The sequence below is a fragment of the Notolepis coatsorum genome (genome assembly GCF_963971535.1).
Source record: "Notolepis coatsorum genome assembly, chromosome: 1".
NCBI classification, from domain to species: domain Eukaryota; kingdom Metazoa; phylum Chordata; class Actinopteri; order Aulopiformes; family Paralepididae; genus Notolepis; species Notolepis coatsorum.
In genome coordinates this window covers 142,410,028-142,427,662 of record NC_140165.1, presented here as the reverse complement: position 1 = coordinate 142,427,662, position 17,635 = coordinate 142,410,028, and the positions used below count along the sequence as shown (strand labels likewise).

The following is a 17,635-nucleotide window of genomic DNA, read 5'->3' as shown; positions in this document are numbered from 1 at the left end:
TACTGGTGTGTGTTGGTGTGTGTCGTCTCTTAACAACCAGCGTTTGATATGCTTCCCCAGGTCTTGCCTATGGAGGCAGAGGAGAGGGTACTGCCTGTTTGCTGTGTTTTGCTGTTGCCGTGTTATATCTGTGTTGCCGTGTTATATCCATGTTACTGTGAAATGCTACTGTCCTGTATGTTGTGGAACACTGTATGCTTGCTTTATTTGTAAATACAATCCTAACTTGGGATCAACATGTTTTAAAGAGTTGTATAACCTTTTGACATGGGTTATAAAAAAACCCATGTCGAAACAGTCAAAAGTTACACAATCTGATAACAAGTTAGCATTGTATGACTGTGCCCAAGTGAGTAATAGAGGTGGGAATCCACAGGGATCTCACAATTCCATTACGATTATTAGGGCTACGATTTTGATTATCAAACGACTCTCAATGCATCACAGGTTTTTGATACAATCATATTCAATACATTGTGATAATAATTTTTCCAGTAGTTCACTGCATAATACCTCTTACTGTATTGTTACACTTTATGGTTTAAAAACAAAGTCAATAGAATTTGACTTGCTCATTTACAGTAGGCTACTGAATGTTAAGAGGGTTGAAATGAACACATAATGCAAGAAAGATATAAGAAACATAAAAAATCCAGAAAACTGGACCAAGAAAATGGATGACTGAATTCCCACCTCTAATGAGTAATGCGTTGTCATATTCAGCAGTTTGTTCTATGACTTGTGAAGAAGGGAAACGTGACTGTGTGTTTTGTCTGCAGAGCTCAGGGGATGAGTCTGCAGTGCTGTGGCTGGACCAGATCCAGGAGGCCATACTCACTGCTAACCAGGATGAAGAGGAGGCTCGCATATGTACGTAAGCTGCACTGAGGTCAGCTAACATTGTCTTCTCATCGTATACTTCCTCCTGGTGCACAGACCTTACTATTAGCGGAGGGAATCACTATGCCTCATGATACGATATTATCCCAATACTAGAGTCACGATATTGTAATATTGCGATATTGCGATGTATTACCTTTTTTCAACTGCAAATGATGTCCCCAGTGGAAAACTGTACAAATATATATACAAGATATATATATATCATCTGTTTTATCTAATGAGATAACATTTTCAGTCTGTTCACCTCACTCCAATCATCTTATTTCAGCAAAATGGGATTGTTTTTAATGTTGAACACTGTGTCTTGCGCCAGTGGCTGGAGCAGTGGCAGCCGTGAACAGTGCCGTGGTGGAGGGGGACTCCCAGAGCTCACTGCAGGCTCTCCAGGCTCCTGCCGCAGGGCTCAGAGGGGTGCTGTCTGAATGTGCCGACACCTACCAGGCTCAGCTGGCCCAGAGACAGACTGACAACACTACTGCAGGTAACCTGCACGGGTCGCCCACACAGCAGTAAGCCTGGTTGTGAATGAGAGTCAGGCCAGCTCAGTTGTGGAGTCAGAATCAGAAACACTGTACGATGCATTATCCTCTGATTGCCTCTGGGCAGGTACCTGAGAGGGAGAAAAGATAGAGAGAGGCAGAGAGGGAGTGCGTGAGAGAGAGAGTTAGAGAGTGAGTGAGCGCTGTATCACAATTACAAATGCACATTATTTCTATGGAACGCACTAATTTCTGGCAATAGAACATCACAATTGATAAGATGACATACATCCTTTTATTCCTAATGGTGGACATAGCTCCTGTAGCAAGTTTGGATGAACTTGCACAGCCCCAGTCCGCAGTTCCAGCCTCTGCTGTGGTCTGCAGTCAATCAAGCAGTGGGGCAGAGAAGAGAAACATAGAGAAGTAGGCATGCAGTGAGAGAGCACAGGGAGCACGGCACCTAAATATGAATTAATATCACCAACATGATACTGACACAGTACATAGTACTGACCAAGATGATACTGAGACATCAAACTTCTCTGACCTCATCTGGTCTTTCCAAAGACCAAAGATGGGACTCGCACACACACGCGCACGCACGCACACATATACAGAAAGGGAGAATGGCTTATAACCCCTCCCTTTCCTTACTGTTGGATATCTGCGAAAACAAAACGGATTTCTCCAGTTTAGCTTAGCTTAGCTTAGCTTACTTAGCGTTAGCAGCTAAGGTTAGTTAAGGTTTTTACCGCAACATGGGCATACAGGAATGGCGAGGATGCAAAGTATGTTAGACGCATTGGACCTGTTGCTCGCTGAGTTTTCACTGCACATAGAAACAGCACAACTCGCGAGAGGAGTTGTCACAGGGCTGTCGAACGCAGCTAGAAGCACGTATCCGCTTCAAGGCCCTCGACCTAGCATACCGTGCAGCAAAGGGAACCGCTCCCGCCTACCTCCGGTCAATGGTCTCTAACTACACACCCTCAAGACCCCTACGCTCTGCATCTTCTGGCCGCCTCAGACCTACTCCTATCCATTATCCAAGCTCCCGGAGGGTCATCAAAGAGAAGCCGCCTATTCTCAGTCCTTGCCCCACAATGGTGGAATGAACTACCCATCCCAGTTAGGACCGCCGAATCCCGTCCAATCTTTCGCCGTCGACTAAAGACTCACTTCTTCAACCATTATCTGAAATGATAAAAAAAAAAAAAAAAAAAAAAATCTAACCCTGACTAACCTTACTGTCATGCACTTGTCCTAATAAACTAACCTACACTGTAACACGCAACACTTGATGAACATTGTTACTCAGCTGATAGAGTTGTACCCTTCTTGCTGTCTTGTCGTACAGAACTTGTAAGTCGCTTTGGATAAAAGCGTCAGCTAAATGACTAAATGTAAATGTAAATGTAGATGTCATAGCTTCTAAAATGTAAGCTCCGCGCTGGTCTGTGTCTATTATGAAATGACAATTGTGCGTCATTGAAGGTCCGAGCTGGTCTGTGTCCATTATGAAATGACAATTGCACATCATTGGAATTCAGATTATTTTCTAACTGGGAGGGTCTTAGGTACCGAAATGTGGCACATATTGATCTAACGTGAATCGGGACTTGGTAGTACCGACGTAATTCGGTCGGTACCCTTAAAAGTACAGAGTTTAGTACCCAACCCTAGGCACCAACCCACACACCAATATGATACTGGCACAGTACATACTGACAAACATGATAATGGCACAGAGTACATACTGACCAACGTGATACTGGCACTATACATACTGACCAACATGATACTGGCACTATACATACTGACCAACATGATACTGGCACATATTAGACTTGGACTTAGATTTTATTGTTTCTCTTGTTTTGTTTCTATTGTTTATTCCTTCTCACAGCACTGTACTTATCAGACAACAGCACATACAATATCATATCAAAACAGTTCATACAACAGCACACAGTAACAACATACAATGTTGTGCACTGTTCAGCAAGGCCTTTTGTTTAAGGCAGCTAAGGGGATCAGGCTTGTCCCAAAGCGGGCCCTTCTTCTGTACCCCAGTGTTCTGTACCTGCACCCAGAGGGCAGTAAGCTGAGGCAGTGATTGAGTGGGTGATGTGATGTCCTGTTCTATTGAGGTTGCAATGCGTCCAATGGCCATATTGTTTAGGTCTGTCAGGTTGGGTTTGGGGAGACTGGTTATCCTGCCAGCCGTGTTGACTTAGATGAAGCTTTTTTATATATATATATTAGTGCTGTCAGGCGATTAAAAAAATGTATCTAATTAATTACAGGATTTGTAATTAATTAATCTAATTAATCGCATTTTAATCGCATAACCATTTTATGCCTGATATTCTATATTCTATAATTATATTTCAAATTGCATGTGTCCGGATGGCAGAATTCAGTACTGTATCTACAAAACCTTCTGTTTAATCATCTTCCATCTATTAATTTGCTTAGATTTTTCAGGTCTGGTCAATTTGAGCATGGTGTTATTCACAGTCAAAGATAAAAAAAAAAAAAAAGATGTATTGATATTCTCATTTGGTTCATTACAATTTACTCAAAATAAAATCTGCATTCAATCAATCACCGCGCAGATTAATTGATTGAATGAAAATGTTATTAACAGATTGCAGAATGGGTACAATACAGTACGGCTCAATACACACAATTGTTAAGGGGATGCAGACCAGAGAAAGACTTTCGTCTTGTTTACATCAGGATCCCCCATTTTCAATTCATAATGAATTGTAAGTAAGGGTGCAATTTGCACCGTGCAATCCATTCTTTGTGGATCTAGCCCACAGTATTTCTGACACTGGGAATACATTCCCTGAGATTCATAGATGTCCCTGGAATCAGATACCAAGAACATGCAAATGGACCATATTAAAAAAAAAAGTCTGTACATGTGTATTCTACATTATTATGGAATGAATGATAAAAAAATTAAAAGAATTAAAAGAAATTTTATTAATTTTGAGTGAATTTTCATAATGCGATAATTTGCTGTGTAATTAATTAATCTAATTAACGCAATAAACTGACAGCCCTAATATATATATATATGTTACGACCCTGGCTCAGAGGGAAGCAACATAAGGGGGACACAGACACAAACGGTCAAGTTTAAACCAAAAGGTTATATTTATTACTATGTCTAGCACAAACAAAAGGTCAATGTGGTGGAAGGGAGGATGACACTGCTCCTACAGTGTCTTCCAGCAGCCGTGTGGCAGGGTGTGGAGCGGGGGAGGGCCTTTTGAGCCCAGACAGGCAGCTTCCCAATTAGCAGCTGATTGCTGCAACACAGGACACAGTGGCAGACAGCCTGGCACGTAACATCCCCACCCTTAAAATGGTTGCCCAGGAGGCAACCACCACAAAACATAGCACCTGAAACACAAAACAATCATTAATACAACATTCAACTACACAAAATATTGTGACCCATCAACCGTCATGGGCCACCACCACAACAGTGATAATGGGTCGGCCCCTGTCGAACACGACCTTCAACGTTGTTGAATGCTCGCCACTGTGGAACAAAAAACACTGTCCCGACTCTCGGGCAAGCGAGACCTCACAAAAGGCTCCTCCACTGCTGTAATTGGCTGGAGTGGAGCAGGCTCATCCTCCACTGAGGCGTAAGGCCTAGGACCCCATCCACAAACCAAGACCTCATCACACATAAGCTCCAATTCAACAGGCCTCTCCACCGATACCGACCTGTCAAAAAGAGACAGCAAACCAAAATCAATATGAGAGCTAAGCTCACTGCGCTCAGCAGGACATAAAACAGGAAAACAAAAATCATCATACGTCTCTGGTACGTCCTCACCGTCCCTGGAACATGGCAACACATCAGTCACAAAAACATTTGGAATACCATCCAAAAAGGTGTCACAAACAATAGCATGGTCAGGACCCAAAATGGTGTCACTCAAATCAGCACTGACATGAGCAACAATGGTGTCACACACGGCAACAGCGTCAGGATCCAGAATGGTGGCACAAACAGTAACATTGTCACGATCAAAATGGTTGCCACTCATTAGACTAGGTTGTGAAGGCCGCTCCTGCTGTACAGGACACAGGTAACTAGGTTGACTAGCATACCTAGCATACCCAGTGCCTGGCAGAGAGTCAGTGTGGACACGTGAATCAATATCAGAATCATCAACTGACATACTGGGATCATCACTGCTGACAAGCGAGACATCATGAACGTCAGAGCTACTGTAGGAAGCAACATTTCTCATAGCATCCTTCCCACTCTCATCCTCCTCATAATTCTCCTCCTCATTCTCCTCCTCCAATTCGTCCGCGGCCTCAGCCACCGTACAGGCTGGGAAGACCTTGAGATACTGCTCCGCCAGATCATCTCCCGCCACCTGAGTATCTGGCACGCATGTCATCCCCGGTTTCCCCACCGGGCCCGACACTAGGGCACAAAGAAGAAAAGCATTATGCAGAGGTACATTCATAGTGTGCATTCCAAAATCTTCAACAACAACGCCTGCACCTGCATTACTTAAACTACGCCGCGCCATCTCACGGTTAAATGCAGCCACTTCAAAGAGGGACGACAAGGAGACATCTCTATTTTGCTCCAGCACTAGCTGCTCATGAGACGGTATCACCTTCCCAAATCCCTCAACAGGGTCACTTTCCAATTCAACAAAGAACATGTCACCAAGTGTAATGTCACAATTTGAGTTATCAACAACATCACTTTTGTCCTTTGACATTGCCCGTGTCACAGCACACACAGGGAACACTCCTGGATGTTTCTGTGCCAGCTCATCAGGGACCTCAGAAACCACAGGGATGGGAATTACAACTGGAGTAAAGTCAAGTCAAGTCAAGTCAAGAGTTTTATTTGTCACGGCATACAAGTATACAATGAAATGCGGGTGGTCTTGCCCGCAACGATGTGCAATAACATATGATAGAATCCAATAGAACAACATTGTGCAATAAACAAGTAACATTGTGCAATAAACAAGTAACAAGTAACATAGTAGGGCATATTGGTATATGTACATAAGTATTTACAGAGCATGGAGGACATGCTAGGTCCTTTGGTAGTGCAATACACTGTTAGCTACGGATGAGGCACTGGGTCTTTTCTGTACATGCTAATTTATACAATCTCCGGTTATACTATACTATTTTTAAAGTGACCTTTCCTTAGTGGCCATAAGTGTGGGCGTGTGCAGCATGAGTGTGTGCTTGCTCATGTTAAAGTGGCTGCTAGTGTGTGAGCGTGTACAGTGTGTGTGTCGTGTGTGTGCTCATGTGTGCTTGTGTGTGGAGAGTTCAGTGTTCAAGGCTCTGATGGCCTGGGGGAAGAAGCTGAGCCGAAGTCTCTCTGTCCTAGTAGCTGGTGTTCGCAGGCGTCTGCCTGACCTCAGCAGCATGAACAGGCTGTTGTTGGGGTGGTGTGGGTCTTTCATTATTTTGCAGGCTCTGGATTTGCACCTCTTGTTGTATAGAACCTGCAGGGGTGGTAGTGCAATACCCGTGGTATGCTCGGCTGAGCGCACCACTCTCTGTAGGGCCTTCTTGTCCTGTGCCGTGCTGTTTCCATACCAGGCAGTGATGTTTCCAGTCAAGATGCTCTCTACAGCTCCGGAGTAGAAGGACTGGAGTATCTTCCCAGATACTCTGAACTTCCTTAACTGTCTCAGGTGGTAGAGGCGTTGCTTCGCCTTTTTTACAACTGAGTCTATGTGTGTTGTCCATGTCAGATCCTCTGCGATGTGGACCCCCAGGTACTTAAAGCTGCTCACCCTGTCCACGGTAGCCCTGTTTATCCTCAGTGGTGTGTGTGTCTCCTGCTGTCCTCTCCTATAATCCACGATCAGCTCCTTGGTTTTACCAATGTTCAGGAGCAGGCTGTTGTCCTGGCACCAGCGTTCCAGTACCTCAACCTCCTCCCGGTAGGCCTTCTCGTCGTTGTTCGAGATCAGCCCCACCACCACTGTGTCGTCCGCAAACTTCACTATGGAGTTGGAGCTGAACTTGGCCACACAGTCATGTGTGTATAGTGAGTACAGCAGGGGGCTCAGAACACAGCCCTGGGGGGACCCGATGCTCAGGGTGATGGTGTTGGAGGTCTGACCCCCCACCCTGACCGCCTGGGGCCTTTCACTCAGAAAGTCCAGTATCCAGGCGCTCAGAGCGGAGCTCAGACCCAGCTCGATCAGCTTGTCCACCAGTCTGGTGGGGACTATGGTGTTGAACGCTCAGCTGTAGTCAATGAACAACAGTCTCACATAGCCCCCCTTCTGACGGTCCAGGTGAGAGAGGGTCAGTGGACCTGTTTGGCCTGTATGCAAATTGCATAGGGTCCATATCACTGGGGAGGGAGGCACAAATGTGATCCTTGACCAGCCTCTCGAAACATTTCATGGCCACAGAGGTGAGTGCCACCGGTCTGTAGTCATTGAGACCTGCTGGGGAGGGTTTCTTTGGTACCGGGATAATGGTGGACATCTTGAAGCAGGCAGGGACCACTGACTCCTTCAGGGATCGATTAAATATGGTGGTGAACACAGGGGCTAGCTGGTTAGCACAGGACTTAAGTATGCCAGCACTTTGCCACCAGCCAAATCATTCCCTAGAATTTAGGACACACCTTTTATGGGGATGTGAGAACATACCCCCACAACAACATTGCCTGATACTAAGGGAGAGTTGAGTGTGACCTCATGCAAAGGTGCATCCACAAAGCCTCCTCCAAAGCCTTGAACAATGGCACCGGAATGCAATGAAGACTTTTCTGAAAACGGCAAAATCCCATCCAGAATGAGGGATTGAAAAGCTCCTGTATCTCTCCATATTGTTATAGCCTGCTTTGACTCTAGTGCATCAGTCAGGGAAACAAATCCATCCATCAAAAATGTTGAGGAAGAACCTCCCCCATCATCCAGATTATGGCTGAATGATGTGATGTCATTCCTAAAACTGGAAAAAATAAAATTTACAATTCGAGGATCAGCTGATAAATTCTACACACATTGGCAACCGCTAATCTCGTATGTAGATAGAATAGATCCGTTTCCTCCTGACTGAAGTTATGTCGAGTGCCATGTAGGGGGGGGACAGTTTTCACTGAGTGGGCTTACCTGTTGATTGGGGTTGTTGGGGACAGTAGGCGTGTATTTATTTAATCTCCCACCTCATGTATTTAGGGTCATACGACCTGGCTTGTGTATCGGACCTGGAGTTGCACTTATGTTTCATTATATCCATAGCAAATATACTTATCCTTTTATCCATAGCAAATATACTTATCCTTTAAGAGTACCATATTGCTGTTAAAGTGGATCCTAATGTCACATTTTGTATTTGTCTTATTTTATTTTGTATGTATTTATTTACTTTTGTACTGTCTTTTTTATTTTTCTGGGTGGGGCGGGAGGGAGGGATATTCAGTAAGGAAAAAACAAAGGACATGACATCTGTATGCAAGATATGAATGTAAATGGAATCTTTGAATAAAAAACTTTGTTTATAAAAAAAAAAAAAAAATGTTGAGGAGCCCTCGAGCTCTTTGTCCGCACCTTTGATACTCCCCCCATCACCCTCTAACGTCGGCATAGGTGTTCTGCATATGGCTCCTACCAGAGCCACAGCTTTGAAATGTTTCTGTTCAAGCACAGGGCACCCAGCAATGATATGACCAGGCTCCTTACAGTAGAAACATATAACCCCCTCTGGGAATGCACTAGCAGAACCACCATGCCTAGGAGTTGACATAAACTGACCAGCAGACACAGGTTTCGGGAAACGGCCCCCCTGAAAAGGACACCTACCCCTGGACTCAACACGGTATTCCTCTACAAAGACGGATTTGTGTGTCAACACAAACTCATCAGCCAAGACAGCAGCGTCGCTTCTTCAATACCTTACGCTCGTTTAGATGAGTGGAAACGGTATCAGGAACACAGCTTTTAAATTCCTCTAGGAGAATCAACTGTCTAAGCTGCTCTTACTGACTGACGAATCAGAGGCCACGCTCCAGGACGTGTTAGCAGACACGGATTGGGATATGTTCCAAGGCAGCGCCAGTGACGTCAGCGAGCTCGCAGACACAGTGGTGAGCTATATAACAACAATAGCTGATGGTATTGTCCCCACGAAAAAGGTGCGGTTTTCCCAAACCAGAAACCGTGGGTGGACAGTACTATTAGAGCAGCTCTGAACTCTCGCACCACCGCTTACAACCTGGGCAGAGAGTCAGGAAACATGGATGAGTATAAGGCTTCAGTCTATACTCTACGCAAGGCTGTTAAACTTGCTAAGAGGACATATGCTGACAAACTGGAGACACAAATGGCACAAAACGACACAAGAGGCTTATGGCGGGGACTGAAGACAATAACTGACTACAAAGTCAGCGCCCCCTCAATGGGGAGCGACGACGCCTCCCTCGCGGACAAGCTCAACTCTTTCTACGCTCGGTTTGGTGTAGACAGTGGCGCTCTCCGGCTAGTGACGTCACTGGCGCGCCGGCTGTTGTGGAGGGGGGGGGGCAACCGCGGGGGGGCGGGGATGCTCTCTCGTTGTCGGAACACAGTGTGAGAAGAGCATTTATGCAGGTGAACACCAGGAAGGCTGCTGGCCCAGATGGTATAACAGGACGCATACTTAAGTCCTGTGCCAACCAGCTAGCCCCGGTGTTCACCGCCATATTTAATCAATCCCTGGCGGAGTCAGTGGTCCCTGCCTGCTTCAAGATGTCTACCATCATCCCTGTACCGAAGAAACCCTCCCCAACATGTCCAAATGACTACAGACCGGTGGCACTCACCTCTGTGGTCATGAAATGTTTCGAGAGGCTGGTCAAGGACCACATTTGTGCCTCCCTACCCAGTGATATGGACCCTATGCAATTTGCATACAGGACAAACAGGTCCACTGACGACGCGGTCTCCCAGGTACTGCACAGCACCCTCTCTCACCTTGACCGTCAGAAGGGGGGCTATGTGAGACTGTTGTTCATTGACTACAGCTCAGCGTTCAACACCATAGTCCCCACCAGACTGGTGGACAAGCTGATCGAGCTGGGTCTGAGCTCCGCCCTGAGCGCCTGGGTACTGGACTTTCTGAGCGAAAGACCCCAGGCGGTCAGGGTGGGGGGTCAGACCTCCAACACCATCACCCTGAGCATCGGGTCCCCCCAGGGCTGTGTTCTGAGCCCCCTGCTGTACTCACTCTACACACACGATTGTGTGGCCAAGTTCAGCTCCAACCAGCGTTTCCGTTAGCCGGTAATTACCGGTATTTGACCGGCAAAATCTGTTGAAGTCCGACATATTTAATCTCTCCGGTCTTAATGTCCGGTGAAAATAATTCCCTGAGTCTAAGCACAATTTGATTATTTGAATTGTATTAAAATAGGCTAAAATTAAATAGCCTATGCGATGAACGAAACAATCATTACATTTGTTTCATCGTTGCTGTGCGGTCCCCAGAAAAGAGCCAATAACAGCTGAATCTGCTGCTCTGCATCGACATACTCTCGCAAATAAGTCATTGGGAGGTGGAGAGAGAGAGAGTTATCACGCAAACCCACGATAATGTTGCCGTCTCTCTCTGCCAAATTTCTCAGTTCTTCGCTTGATATAATTAATACAAATGTCCAATATAGTCCCTTCACACCCTTCCCAGAAGCAGTCGCATTTTTATCTCCTCTCCCACCCCCAGAGAAACACCTCAAGGCCTCTCTCTTATCCGCTTGGAGACGTCCGTACCAGCCCTTACAGCTCCTTTCCCCAGAGCCTGGATCTGCCCTCGCTAGAGACGCTCGGACGTTTTTGACCTTTTTATTCTTTTTCTTTTTACAACAGAATCCTCAACTCGACTCGACTTTTGACCGTAATATGGATCTAATAAGCTGGGCTTTTACAGCGATTGATCGCATATTCTCGACAAGGAGGCAGAATGCGGATGACCCATTATGCCCTCTTGGGAGCTATCAGGCGGGATACACCATAAATTCATACGGGACCTGGCTCGCGATATGCTTTTTCCCGCTGGAGATAAACGACGCTGAGGACGTATATCTTCTAATTGTCATGCTGCTCGGCTTGGGCTCCGTCAGCTGTTGGATCTGGTACTGTCTGAATCTAATTCGGAAGAAGTTGATTCCCCTGGCCAGGGATATGGCCGGGATCAAGGACAACCAAATGGAACTGTTTAAAAAGATCGCTGACCTCAGTACCCTGCGCGGTGATGAACAACTGAGCTCCAAGACCATGTTGGAACGGAGCGAAATCTACCATGTAGACGAACAATCGTGCTTGAAGACTATTCTTGAGAGACTTGCTTCTAACCATGCGGAGGAACTGTCGCGGTCTCAGGCCATTCTGGACATCACGTCGGAAATTAGGGACGTGAAAATTAAGATGCCACCGTACCGTGCTAATAGGGGTTACGATGATGGTGACGATGATTAAACTAAATTGACCAAATTCTGACCATATGCGGCATATCTGCCTCGAGCTGCATGTATCACCCCCCCCCCCCTTATCCCTTTCTGCTGTGGAACCAGACCAAGGCCAGGGTCAACGCGGTGGAGCGACTCCGGTGAGGTGATTCTGGGAAAGAAGGAGACAAGCTGTACTGTCTGGAAGCGATAAGATTGATGAGGCCCCCCTCCCCCCCCCCACCCACCTCCCTCCTGCGAGTATGCCTGGCGTGCTGATGCCTTATCTAGGATGGCTGCCTACTACGCGCGTTGAAGGGGGGGCCCTAAGACTGTTTCATAACCCAATTCCTGTCCCCCAGCCTCCCCCATCCCTCCCCTCACTCCCTCCATCCCTCCCTCCCTCCCTCCCGCGATGCCTTGTGTTACTACTTAGTGTTGTTGCTGCCGACTATCGCATACAGCGTCTCAGGCCTTCTGTAGATGACATGTGTCAACAAATGTACATGTCTGTTGAATTTATGCTGTGCCGTTGTTACTGTAAAAATGTAATGATTGTGATGTGTTATTATTAATGAGACGTTGAGCTGTATGTGTGTGTCATTGGAATTTCCCCAAGGGGATTAATAAAGTAATATCTTATCTTATCTTATCTTATCTTATCTTATAACGGAATTCGTTAGCTCATAAAAATGTGATTATAACAGACTGCCGTTTATTAATGTCGGGCGACTGCCCACAGACACCTATTTGATTTAAAGTCGGCAGCAGCACGGAGTCTCTGGACTTATTTTATTTGGAATATAATGACTTTATACGCAAAAGTAGCATAGTTTTAAGTAAAAATATTATAAATCTACATGCCTTGATGATGTCATTCTTTTGTTTTGTTGTCATTCTTTTGCCTATCAATTGTTTTTAAGCTCAATAAACTGACCGGAATTTCTCTCATTTGACCGGTAGATTGAAATCTACCGGACACTGAGGCCGGCAACAATTTTTTCTAACGGAAACCCTGGCTTCAACTCCATAGTGAAGTTCGCAGACGACACGGTGGTGGTGGGGCTGATCTCGGACAACGACGAGAAGGCCTACCGGGAGGAGGTTGAGGTACTGGAACGCTGGTGCCAGGACAACAGCCTGCTCCTGAACATTGGTAAAACCAAGGAGCTGATCGTGGATTATAGGAGAGGACAGCAGGAGACACACACACCACTGAGGATTAACGGGGCTACCGTGGACAGGGTGAGCAGCTTCAAGTACCTGGGGGTCCACATCTCAGAGGATCTGACATGGTCAACACACATAGACACAGTAGTAAAGAAGGCAAAGCAGCGCCTCTACCACCTGAGACAGTTAAGGAAGTTCAGAGTATCGGGGAAGATACTCCAGTCCTTCTACTCAGGAGCTGTAGAGAGCATCTTGACCGGAAACATCACTGCCTGGTATGGAAACAGCACGGCACAGGACAAGAAGGCCCTACAGAGAGTGGTGCGCTTAGCCGAGCGTACCACGGGTATTGCACTACCTCCCCTGCAGGTTCTATACAACAAGAGGTGCAAATCCAGAGCCTGCAGAATAATGAAAGACCCCCACCACCCCAATAACAGCCTGTTCCAGCTGCTGAGGTCAGGCAGACGCCTGCGAACCCCAGCTACTAGGACAGAGAGGCTTAGGCTCAGCTTCTTCCCCCAGGCCATCAGAGCCTTGAACAATGAACATTAAGTGCCACAGAACACTGAACTATCCACACACAAGCACACACGAGCACACACACGACACGCACGCTGTGCACTAGCAGCCACTTTAACATGAGCGGGCACACACTCATGCCGCACTCACACACACTTATTGCCAAAAGGAAAGGCCACTTTAAATTAGTATAGCAACAGTAACAGTGTATTGCACTACCAAAGCTACCTAGCATGTCCTATATGCTCTGTAAATAACTATGTACAGATACCGAGATGTCACACCATGTTACCTGTTACCTGTTATTGCACAATGTTGTTTTTTATTGGATTCTATTATATGTTGTACCACTGTATTGCACATCGTTGCGGGCAAGACCACCCGCATTTCATTGTATACTTGTATGCCGTGACAAATAAAACTCTTGACTTGACTTGACTTGACTCTTTTGACTCTGCTTTCTGAGAGGTGCACCATCTATCAAACAGGTTCTCCTTCTCTTTTCCAAATTCAACATACGTTTGTCCCTCCGACCTGCGATAGCCTCTAAAACGCTGACGATAGGCCTCTGGGACTAACTCATAAGCCCTCAATATGGAAGCGTTAACAAGCTCATAGTCAGCACTTTGTTCAAGGGACAGAGAAGTATATGTCTCTTGCGCCTTACAAACGAGGACACACTGCAGCAGCAGCGCCCAGGCCGTACTAGGCCACTTCAACGTGGTTGCCACCCGTTCAAAATGGGGAAAGTACCTATCCACATCCTTCTCCAAAAAAGGAGGCACCATTCTAATATTTTAGCTGACATCAAAAGCGGAACGCGACTCCGAATGCACATAACCTGCCTGCAAGGCAGCATGCTTAAATGCAAGCTTTTTCAGTGCACGTTCATGCTCCAGCAACATTTGTCTCTCCTTAAGCTCACGCTCTTGTTGCTCCAGCAATATTTGTCTCTCCATAAGCTCACGCTCTTGTTGTAGCTGTTGTTCCTTAAGCTCACGCTCTTGTTGTAGCTGGTTTTCCTTAAATGCTAACTCTCTAAGCCTCCAATCAATGGCAACACCCTCCGCCACACCAGAGAGTTGTGGAGACACCTCAGACAAAAGAGGCTTGTCCACCTTCGCCACAAGCACATGCTCCTCAATGAGTACAGCCCTCAAAGTATCTAAGGCAGTTGTTTTTAAACTTTAAACTTGAAAAAAAGAAATATGAGGTCTTGGTTTGTGGATGGGGTCCTAGGCCTTACGCCTCAGTGGAGGATGAGCCTGCTCCACTCCAGCCAATTACCGCAGTGGAGGAGCTTTTTGTGAGGTCTCGCTTGCCCGAGAGTCGGGACAGTGTTTTTAAACGTTTCTCACTGGCAGTAAGCTCAATATCATAGTGCACAGCAAGCTTCAGAAGCTGCTCTTTGGTAAACCTCTCCAACAGCTCATCAGAAGGGTCACCAATAAAATCCTCTACGGTAGCCATCCTTACTGTACCAGTCACCACAAACTACACACCCTAGTATACACACAATTATTTGAAGAACCACTAAAGAACTACTAAGAACCACCAAGAACCACTGAATAACCACAAAGAACCACGAAGAACCACTGACGAACCACGAAGAACCACTAAAGAACCACTGAAGAACCACGAAGAACCGCTGAAGAACCACTGAAGAACCACGAACAACCACTAAAGAACCACTGAAGAATCACTAAAGAACCACTGAAGAACCACTGAAGAACCATGAAGAACCGCTAACGAACCATGAAGAACCACGAAGAACCACTAAAGAAGAAGAACCACTGAAGAACCACGAACAACCACTGAAGCACCCCCCGAAGCACCGCTGAAGCACCGCCGAAGCACCCCCCGAAGCACCGCTGAAGCACCCCCGAAGCACCCCCGAAGCACCGCTGAAGCACCACTGAAGCACCCCTGAAGCACCGCGGAAGCACCCCTGAAGCACCGCTGTAGCACCCCTGAAGCACCGCTGAAGCACCACTGAAGCACCCCTGAAGCACCCCTGAAGCACCGCTGAAGCACCCCTGAAGCACCGCTGAAGCACAGCAAATGGCACACCATACAAGAGAATCAACGCCCTTCAGTAACACAAACCAAGTGAGGCAAAACCCCCTGTGTCACACCAAAAAACAACAAACAAAGTCAAACAGGCGCCCCTTATAATCTGATATGACTACACATAGCTTCTAACATCTACACTGCAGTCAATGAAGGACTGCCAGGCCCACCACATGTCTAAACTAAAAAATTAAACTTACATCAGGTCCTAACACACTAACTATATTTTCTGGCACCCTAACCTACCTATACTGAAAGCTAAAGCACTGTAGACCTAACCCTCTTCAACCACACCTGCTACCAGCCAAAGATCATATCGACCACAAACCCGTCAAGTATATGTTATGGTACAAGACAAGTAGATGGTACTAATCCCTTCCATGACTGCCCCAGGGTTAAGTGGTACACAGGAAGCTAGAAACAGGAGGAAATTAATGAAACTACCTACATGTGGTGTCCACTAAACTAAATATTTTAACAGCATACAAGTAGTCAAATCTAATTATAAAGTAAGGGCATACTCACCTGTTTGAAGACCGGCTCAAGCCCCCACGTTACACAACACCTGACCACTAACCAAACTATAGCACTAAGGCACACCATTCAAGATAAAAAAAAGTTTTTTTTTCTTTTCTTTCTACCAAAGGCAATCGCCTAACCAAACAAGTCTAGGGGTATATGTTTTCCAAATTCAATCCCGGACGAGCCCCCAATATATTACGACCCTGGCTCAGAGGGAAGCAACATAAGGGGGACACAGACACCAACGGTCAAGTTTAAACCAAAAGCTTATATTTATTACTATGTCTAGCACAAACAAAAGGTCAATGTGGTGGAAGGGAGGGTGACACTGCTCCTACAGTGTCTTCCAGCAGCCGTGTGGCAGGGTGTGGAGCGTGGGAGGGCCTTTTGAGCCCAGACAGGCAGCTTCCCAATTAGCAGCTGATTGCTGCAACACAGGACACAGTGGCAGACAGCCTGGCACGTAACAATATATATATATAATAAATGTTCTACATGAATGTTTAGGTAGAATTGTATATGGTGTGATATAATGGGAGAACCAAATCCTTCATAGCCTGACTTGGTTAACGGCCGAAGAACTAACGGCTCGAGAACTGTTAGAACGTAAGGTTATTCTATAACCCTAGTTATATGAGTATAGCGAGCGCTCTGCTCTATTGGAACTATCCCTTTATCCATTCTAATAATGAAAAAACTTTCACATGTACACACCCCTATTCACCTCCGCCTGGCCACACCCACATCCGCTCCTACATAAGTGGGGTCGTGGCCACACAATCAGCTCCTTCCCAAGTCTTTCACCACCAAAGGAGAAGACCGTGGGGTCCTCAGTGAGTCAGAGCAGAGCGCTCGCTATACTCATATAACTAGGGTTATAGAATAACCTTACGTTATAGATTGTATAGCTTTACGCTCTGCTCTATTGGAACACAGGAGCTGAGCAGAGTGAAAAGCTCGACAGATGTACCCGCTGAGGCCCCCTACAACCATCAGAACCGGGGAGGATCCGAGCCCCCCGGCCCCCCCTAGTGGAGGACGGGAGGGAGATCAGATCCGACTGTGCGAAGAGGGTTTAGCACCTCAAGGGCCCGCGACCACTCGAGCGCGCATCCCACATGCCACCAGGGAACGGACGTGAAGCAAAAACCCCTGTCACAGCCCCCAACATCACGGGGTCGAAGGTCAAGAACCCAACCCCGTGGCAAGGCCGCAGCAGCGGAGTGCAGAGGTCCCAGCCCTAGGACAACCCAAGGACTAGGACCCCCTAAAAAAAGGGGCCTGGTGAGGCCAACAAGGCCGTGGCATCGAGACCCCACCAGCCGGTCACTGGTGACACCACCCCCCACATCGCCAGCGTATTGGATAGGGCCCAAATCAAGTGAAGGCCCTTCCCCCCTTGGCACGCCGCTCTGAAGCACTCTCCTCAAGAGGCTACACCCCCACAACACTGCGTGGCCAGTCGGCGTGCCGAGGAGACAACCCTCCAAGGAGGTTGATCCCTCAA

General features: G+C 46.7%; 1 protein-coding gene across 1 annotated transcript in view; it reads left to right on the top strand.

Annotated features, from left to right (window-relative positions):
- Positions 1 to 17,635, top strand: part of iqgap2 (IQ motif containing GTPase activating protein 2) — a 152,343-nt gene that overhangs the window by 83,283 nt on the left and 51,425 nt on the right. The window contains exons 16-17 of the mRNA XM_084315885.1: positions 780 to 870; positions 1,217 to 1,384. Of these exons, the coding sequence (XP_084172011.1) occupies positions 780 to 870; positions 1,217 to 1,384 (259 nt within the window). The remainder of the gene's footprint in view (positions 1 to 779; positions 871 to 1,216; positions 1,385 to 17,635) is intronic.